The 8,892-nt window shown below is 41.2% G+C and overlaps 1 protein-coding gene across 1 annotated transcript; it reads right to left on the bottom strand.

Moving 5' to 3' along the window:
* Positions 1–4,731: 4,731 nt before the first annotated feature.
* Positions 4,732–7,491, bottom strand: LOC144655157 (uncharacterized). The gene has a single exon (XM_078515368.1). It carries the CDS (start codon positions 7,489–7,491, stop codon positions 4,732–4,734), a length of 2,760 nt encoding a protein of 919 aa, XP_078371494.1.
* Between the last annotated feature and the right edge of the window lie 1,401 nt (positions 7,492–8,892).

Raw genomic sequence — 8,892 nt, 5'->3', positions numbered from 1 at the left:
CGAGCAGTCCCTATTTTTTCGCAGAGTCCGTCGAGCTTGAAGCGAATTTTTTTTTTCGAAGAGTACGTCGAGCTTGAAGCAAAAAAAAAAATGAATGCGCAGGGTCGCTTCTCGCCCAGCCCCGCCAACTCCCCCTGCGCGTTCATTTTTTTTCTATTCAAGCTCGACGGACCCTGCGAAAAAATACGAACTGCTCGTAGTCTACGGGTATTTGCCCTTTACATCTTTTTTAGAATGATTTTTTATTCATGATATTTTCATTATTGCCAACGAGACAGCCGAGCCAAGAGGCGAGGCTGTCGAGGCGGCAGAATCATATAGCCGTGTGCGTATGAGTGTATAGGCAGAGAAAATCTTAAGTTCTGCGTAAGGGACTTTTTTTTGACCATATTTGGGTGTAAGTAAACCCCATATTTGGGTTGTATTGTTCTTCCCAACTGGTTCCCAGTCTCTCACTCCTTGCTAGAAAGCAAATGACGAAAATGGCGTCCACGCGGCTCGCTGTTAAAATTTTCAATGTGGTCATTCATCCCTTTACCGATAAATACACCTTTAGGGAATTATAAATCGAAAGAGAATACCCTACAGAATATTCGACCGCCGAAAAAATGAACATCAAGGTCTTCAAAGCGATGAAATAATCTTTCGACTTTGGAGTCCTTTGATTTACGATCGAAGAGAGACATGAAAATCAAAAGCGGACTGTTGACTTCAAATAGAGTTTTCTTGACTTATGAGAATGCTGAAGTCGGGTAAATGCTTCCTTTTAATTAGTGTTGATCGTGTTTATAGTAATTGTTTGACCGATGATTTATTTCAAATCAAATACCGTTTATATTTTATTTGGCACGCATTTTCGCTCCGCGTAGGAATAACATCAATACAAAGCGACGCTCACTAAAATTACTGCATGTCATACACACAAGAAAGTCAAAAGTTTTTTGCTTCTTACGGCAAATGTAATGTTAACTTGAATAAAATTTTTGTCTCCAAATAATCCTTGACCGTTCAAGTTTTGTTTTCTGTTCAAATTTTTCAAGTTTTGCGTAACTGAAAATGACACTTCGCATTCGAGACTGAAATCTGACCCGTGCATTACTGTCTCTGATTACTGAAAATTATTTTTAAAAAAGCATCTTAGCAGTTTTGATTTTGGGATTTGATTTATAAGAAGTTCTTGAAATGCAACTATCCCTTTTGTGGACGGAAACATTTTAACCATCGCGTGTTGTATTTAAAAAACAGTGATTAAACCTCATTTATTGCCTACATTTTGTGACATTTTAACATTGAAAAGAATTTAAAGATTTGTCAAGAGTTATCAATCTGTCAAACCCATAGCCTGCGTAGCAGACATCTGTGTACGTTTTTTAGTGTGTTTAAAAGAGTGCGCGATCGCGAGAATACGCGCGCTGGAAACTACGGCGCCTGCTACGCAGGCTATCAAGCCTGTGTCATTTATGAACACCAGAGAAATAGCACATTTTTCGCATATTACCTAAAATATAATAGTTCTATCAAAAGCCATTCAATATCTGTTCTTATGAACAAACATGAGTATTTCGCTCGTTGGCACTTACCGATAGGTACAACTAGTATATATTATGTATTATTTCCCGATACCAAAAATAACAGCTGTCTGCTAGCAAACCGGAGTAAAAGCCAGCCGCAAACAAAATAGTGGCATTTATCATTCTGCCAAATAGGGTCCCCCAAAATGATAACACCATTTTCTCTTTATATGAGTCCCTTTGTCTTTAAGGGGTTTCACTTTACCTAATTGCATGTAAACTAACAAAAATTCTGGAGAGGCAGAAATACTGTTTGTTAGTCCTAAACTCAGGTATAGTCTGTATAGATTGTTTGGCAAAAATTTTACCTGCATTTGCTTGTATATAAAACCATGCAAGCATGAGCAAAAAATATGGGCAAGTACTAAAACCCGAAACAACAAAACGAAACCACCGAAACGACATCGCCGAAACAACTGAAATGGCAGAAACGAGCGATACAAAACGAAATCGCCGAAACAAGCAAAATTTCGAGATTTCCGCCACTTACCGTACAATACACTCCGTTCGGCCTGCTATGCACTCTGGTTAGCCTACTATACACTCTGGTTAGCCTACTATGCACTCTGGTTAGCCTACTATACACTCTGGTTAGCCTACTATGCACTCTGGTTAGCCTACTATGCACTCTGGTTAGCCTACTACTTCAGAAAGTGCAAAACTTTGCGGCTAGGGTTGCCACCGGAACAAGGAAATTTGATCACATCACCCCTACGTTAAAGCAACTCCATTGGTTGCCGGTTGCTTGGCAGCTTGAAGTCAGAGACGCTGTAATGGCTTATAAATGTTTGCACGGACAAGCACCAGCATATCTGCGCAGCAAATTTATTGTTAGAGCTGACGTCCATTCTATGAATACAAGACACCGAAACAAGTTGGATGTCCCGCTATTCAAAACAGCTACAGGCCAGCAGTCATTTGTATTCAGAGCTACTCGGCTTTGGAACGAACTACCAAGGACCCTAACAGACTTTAATAGTTTGAGTATTTTTAAGGATGCTATAAAACGTCGCGCTTGGAAGAATTTTATTGAAACATAGAACCCTTTTAAACGTAACCCTTTTTTATATTTAGAATGATTTTATTTTTTAGCTGTACATTTTTAACATTTTATTGTAATTTGCCCTGAAAAACCATTTTTGGAGAGGTAAATAAAATCTTATCTTATCTTATCTAATCTTACTACACACTCCGGTTAGCCTACTATTCACTTCGGTTAGCCTACTGTGCACTCCGGTTAGCCTGTTTACGGTTAGCTCTCAATAATTGTTATGGAGTTTGCTTGGTTCGGTGATTTCGTCTGGCCGTTTCGGTTGTTTCGGTGGTTTCGTTTCATTGTTTTTGATTTTAGTACATGCCAAAAATATGGCACAATTAGTTCTACTGAAACAGAAGGCTTTACAACAAAGAAGTGATCTGTGAGACACACTCACAAAACAAAAAAGCTGTGTTCAATGTTTTATTATTTAATGACTGAGTTTGGTTTTGGTGAATAAAAATTTGCCTATGAACAACACATATTTCATCAGTTAATTATTGTATTGCAACATGTGATATTAATTTAGAGATTGATGAACTGTGTATCTCATTATCATGATAACTGTTCTTCGCAGAGTGGACACTGGGAATTAAATGTTTGGGTAGGTAAAGCCTGCTGTTGAGCCAAGGGGCTCATCAGGTTGGAGCGTAACCCGGTTTCTGAAGCATTATTAAGCGGCTAGGAGTATTTCTACTCCCTCTGAATGGGATGCTAGTCCATCGCAGGGTTACCCCCAGCAGTAAATTAGTCTGTACCCATGTATACACCTGGGTGAAGAGAAGAACGATGAGAGTAGAGTGTCTTGCCTAAGAACACAACGCATTGGCCTGGCCAGGTCTCGAACCTACTCGATCCGGAGTCCAGCACAATAACCATTAGGCCACTACGCCTCCCACAAATGTTTGGGTAGCCGGATGATTTTTATATTGTGTTATCAGAGATCCCTCAAGAATACGTACATGATTGAACCTTATCTGGTTCTATTTCATTAACTTTAAAATTCAGTTACACCTGACCACATAAATTGTATTTCACACAGAGTGCATAAGTAACAATGGCTAATGTCAAACACAATGGCTAAATTTGCACTTCTCCCACAAAATCAGTACAAGTATTCCGGTATTTTTTCGGGTCAGGTAGCAGATCTTGTTGGGTCTTTGCCCTCATACCCCTGTGCATTGTATGAACAATGGAAACATTTTTCTTGAACAATAAAAACATTTTATGTACATGTGCTGTTCCATATAAATTGTGTATATTAAATTCCTCAATAGAACGAGGATTTTAGGGAAACATAAACTTACCAAGGGGTTAAAACGCATACCATTTTTCACACCCAAAAATTTTACACTTGAAAAACAAGTTTCATGCACTAATGTGTCACGGAGCTTCTTTCATATCTAGATAAAGAAAGGTAAAAGCTAACACTAATGTAATGATTTCCTGCATCACCACTTTCACTAACTGCAACCCTTGACTGTTTTCCGTGCACTAAAAACAAAATTGACACAAATCAAAAACCTGTAAAATTTTTAACTTGCATCCTGGTAAAAGGTACGGAAATCCTAACATAGCAAGTTTTAGTAAGACAACAGATTTGCCAAAATAAATGATAAATTCAAACTGTGTCTTACAGCCTCCATAAATACTTGTCACTGAATTAACCTCAAAAAACTTGTTGTACATGTATTATTTACTTTTAATTATATCCTCGAGTCATCGCAGACAGGCCCATTTTGAACTTATTTTTTTCACGATCAAAAACTTATCTTATTACTCTTGTAGAAAAAATTATTAAGGCAGAAATATCTGATTTAGTCACTGCTTTAAGTCAGAAAACTTTAAAAGGCTTAAAGAATTGTACGAAAGAAAGCAATGCTCATAGCCACATAGCTCAAAAAAGTCCCCTCTGGTTGTCTGGGGCAGGTAGATTTTTCTGTCAAGCAATTAATTTTTCACATAATAAAGTTAGAGTTTCGTTTATGCGCTAATTTTTGTAAATAAATCCAGACGTTTCGGGACTTCTGTCCCTTCATCAGTGGAAAATAGCCGTTAAAGTCAGCGCGCGTCATTTTCTTTGAATGTGGCAACATTGCGTGCGCGCGCGCTAACTGAGTCCATTTAAATAAAAGCAAAGTCAATGTTTATGCCGCGCGGCTGTAGAGTGCGGCATTTGAAGATCAGGCGGCCTTCCGCGCTGCGTCTTTCTCTGATGTTCGTAAGACCTGATCGCACAACAGACACCATCATGTCATCTGTTGTGTGACCAGGCGAGGAGAAATGTTTTGCTACGGGCAGGTCAGCTTTCCTCTCGACAGATCTTAAATGTTCGCAGAACCTGTCACCGAGCCTACGTCCTGTTTCGCCAATGTACGACATGGTGCATGCACGACAAGTGATAATATAAACGATGTTACTGGTCGTACACGAGAACCTCTGTCGTATTGTCAGCGGTCCACCAGGGGTGTTGATCTGGGAGGCTGGATTGGTATGGGCGCATGTCCTGCATCGTGGGCGGTGGCACGGAAAGGTTCCATGGGGTTCATCCCCTGTGTTAGCGCCGGATTGAAGACTGCTACGAACCAAGGAATCTCTTAAATTGGTGTCCCGGCGGTAAGCACCGAGTACGCGCGAGTTGTCAAAGAGTTCCTTTGTTTCAGGATCTGATTTGAGCAGAGAGAAGTTCTTTGAAAGAATGTTCTTCACGTGGCGGTTGATTGGGTTGTAAGTTAAAACCAAGGGGATAACTTGCTCGTTGGATTGCCCGTCGTTAGATGGTCGCAAGGCAGTTTCGCGGGAGATGCTGTTGACGCGTTGGAGGGCTCGCTCTACAACTGCTGGAGGATACTCACGGTTCAGAAAGAAAGATGACATTTCTTTGCTTTTGGTGTTATAGTCATTTTCGTCACTGCATATTCGTTTGAGGCGTAGAAACTGGCTATAAGGGACGGAGTTCTTACACTGTACAGGATGTGCCGAAGTGTACGTGAGATACGAGTGTGAGTCGGTTTCCTTGTAGTGAATGGTTGTCGCTAGTCCTTGAGGTGTTGGCTTCAGGAAGAGGTCTAGGAAAGGAAGCTGTTTGTCACTGATGGCCCAGGTGAACTGAAGGCTTGGATGAAAGTTGTTAACGAACGTGGCAAAGTCGTCAAGTTCGCTCTTGCTACAAGCAGCTGCCCCTACAATGTCATCAATATAACGCTTGTAGAGGTCAGGCTTCCTCTCAGGATACTGTTGGAAAATCTGTTCTTCGACGTGGCCGACGAACAGACAGGCGTAGTTGGGCCCCAGTCTACTTCCCATTGCCACGCCACCCGTTTGTTGGTAGAAACCTCCATTGAAACTGAAGCTGTTAAGTGTGAGGACCAACTCTGCAAGGCGTACTAAAGTATGTGTAGGTGGTTCCAGCACTGGCCGTTTGTCTAAGAAATGTGTTAACGCTAAAAGGCCATCGTTGTTTGGTATTACTGTGTACAAAGACTTGATGTCCATTGTGAACACAAAACGATTAGCGCTGGTCGTCGGATAGCTAAAAGTCTGCGCGATGTCGAGCATGTGGTTGGTGTCCTTGACATAGCTGGGCAAACTGCGAACTAAGGGAGAAGTGATTTGATCGAGGTAAGTTGCCAAGAGCTCAGTGGGGCAGTTGCATGCCGACACAATAGGTCTCCCTGGGTTGCCTGGCTTGTGTATCTTTGGGAGGAGGTAAAACTTGGAAGTGCGAGGGTGATCTACAATGAGATTGGTAGCTGTAGCTGGAAGTTCTCCATTTGCAATGGCTTGTTGGACAACTGAAATTACTTTATTTTGATGTTCCGTTGTCAGGTCGTGATCAACACGTTGGTAAAAATTGTTGTCTGCAAGCTGTCGTTCAGCTTCCTGTATGTAAAGGTCACGATCCCACACTACAACGGCTCCACCCTTGTCGGCGGGTTTGATTACTATGTCGGTCCTTCGCTTTAAAGAGAGAAGGGCGGTCAGTTCACCCCGAGACAAATTCATTTTGGAGACGCGCTGCTTGAAATTAAGTTGTTTTACCTCTTTGCGACATTTAGTAATGTAATATTCTAATGCAGCAAATCTTCCCGGGGGTGGGGTCCATGTGGATGTTTTCGGCTTCAAGGTTTGGAAAACATCTGCAACCTGGTATGATGTTTGTGTTTCGTCGGCATTGTCATTTCTCTCTTCATTGAAATGGGCTTTCAAGCGAAGGCGACGGTAGAAACTCTCGCACTCAGCTTTAGTTGTATACTCGTCACTACGTGCTTGCGTGGGAATAAATGAAAGGCCTTTGCTGAGAAGGGATCTTTCATTCTCAGTAACATTGAGATTCTCAGGGATGGTTACAACAAGTTTCTCGTTAGGGGGATTAGAAGCCTCATTGTCTGGAGTTGTTAGGTTTCCCAATGTGCGCAATTTGTTCTCCTTAGCAGTGGAAAGAAAATTGAATAACTCCGCGTTGAGTTCATGTACAGTCTTGCTAATCTTACGATAAGCATCAATGTCGCATGCTGTTCTTAACTCATTGCGAATGTTACTAATCTCTTCAGTTAAAGTCTGACAACGTTGATGCATGGCATGAGCAGTTGTCATCATTAGCTTACGAGAAGCAACGTTAAGAATATGAGACACTCGCCTTTTATACTTGGATGACTTGTCCTGTCTGAGGTCCGATGCGTGGAACTTCAAAAGAAATCCGCTTGGGGCCAGTCCACGGCGAATACACTTGCGAAGGAATACAACATGCAGTGAGAAACGCGTCTTTGCGAATGTTCTGTCCGCTAGCTGTAGACACCGCTTCCGTACGTCATTGTCAAAAGTAGAGACTTGGATATTCAGCTCTCTTGTAATGGTCTTCTCAAGATCCCTAAGTTGTGGCATGGTTGATGACTAAATCACAGTAAAATTGATGATAATAAGATCACAATATTGTCAAAATATTGTTAAAAACTGTGTAGCGCAGTCTGTTGATCACATAATAAAGTTAGAGTTTCGTTTATGCGCTAATTTTTGTAAATAAATCCAGACGTTTCGGGACTTCTGTCCCTTCATCAGTGGAAAATAGCCGTTAAAGTCAGCGCGCGTCATTTTCTTTGAATGTGGCAACATTGCGTGCGCGCGCGCTAACTGAGTCCATTTAAATAAAAGCAAAGTCAATGTTTATGCCGCGCGGCTGTAGAGTGCGGCATTTGAAGATCAGGCGGCCTTCCGCGCTGCGTCTTTCTCTGATGTTCGTAAGACCTGATCGCACAACAGACACCATCATGTCATCTGTTGTGTGACCAGGCGAGGAGAAATGTTTTGCTACGGGCAGGTCAGCTTTCCTCTCGACAGATCTTAAATGTTCGCAGAACCTGTCACCGAGCCTACGTCCTGTTTCGCCAATGTACGACATGGTGCATGCACGACAAGTGATAATACACGAGAACCTCTGTCGTATTGTCAGCGGTCCACCAGGGGTGTTGATCTGGAGGCTGGATTGGTATGGGCGCATGTCCTGCATCGTGGGCGGTGGCCTGTTTGCGTAATAGGTTAAGGTCGCGCAGGACCCTTGCTCATTAATATATTCATTAGCCAAATTTCTTGTTGGAGTGCTATCTTGTAAAGCTTTAATTTACTTACATTTTGAATATCGATTCCTCTAAAATTTAATAAGGATACTCAGAGATGATGGAATTACTTCATGATTGTCCTTTTACTGAGAGATGACCGTTGTCTGTGATGTTACAAGCCCTTAAAAGTTTAACTGAAGATAATGCGATTTTATGTCCAAGTTTTCAGCTAGCACAGCGCACCAAATTAAATGATTATATAGCCTAGTGATAAATCGTAACTTCTTTTGTGTTCCCACTAGAACAAAATTTTCGATTTCAAAAACTGCTACAAGTTTATGGCTTTTAAGAGAGTAAAAATGTGAAATCTAAACTTTGAAACACGCTATCTTCATTTTGAGAAGGAATTTTAAAAATTCGCTCTAGCCAGAACACAATAGTATACACCAAGTTTATGTTCCTCGCGAATCAACTCTTGAAATTCTATATCGGCGGAGAAAACTTGGACACAAAATTGAAGGTTTTGAGGCTTCCGAAGACCTTCCGAGTCATTTTTTACAACAATGTGTGATATATTAGAGTGAATTCGTGTAACCCGTTTTTTATATGTTAATGAGTCGTATAATATTCTAATGTTCGTGTACAATAAAACAATACACGAGTGGTCAGAAAACCTCAAAGAAATCACTTTAATAGTTATACAGAAAATAAGTATAAACAGGACGTGTCT

The sequence above is a fragment of the Oculina patagonica genome, chromosome 5 (assembly GCF_052425735.1).
Source record: "Oculina patagonica isolate OP01 chromosome 5, crgOcupat, whole genome shotgun sequence".
NCBI classification, from domain to species: domain Eukaryota; kingdom Metazoa; phylum Cnidaria; class Anthozoa; order Scleractinia; family Oculinidae; genus Oculina; species Oculina patagonica.
This window is presented reverse-complemented; position numbering and strand designations above follow the sequence as displayed.

Coding starts and splice junctions, on each gene's coding strand:
- LOC144655157 (XM_078515368.1), bottom strand. CDS start 7,491: ATGCCACAACTTAGGGATCTTGAGAAGACCATTACAAGAGAGCTGAAT.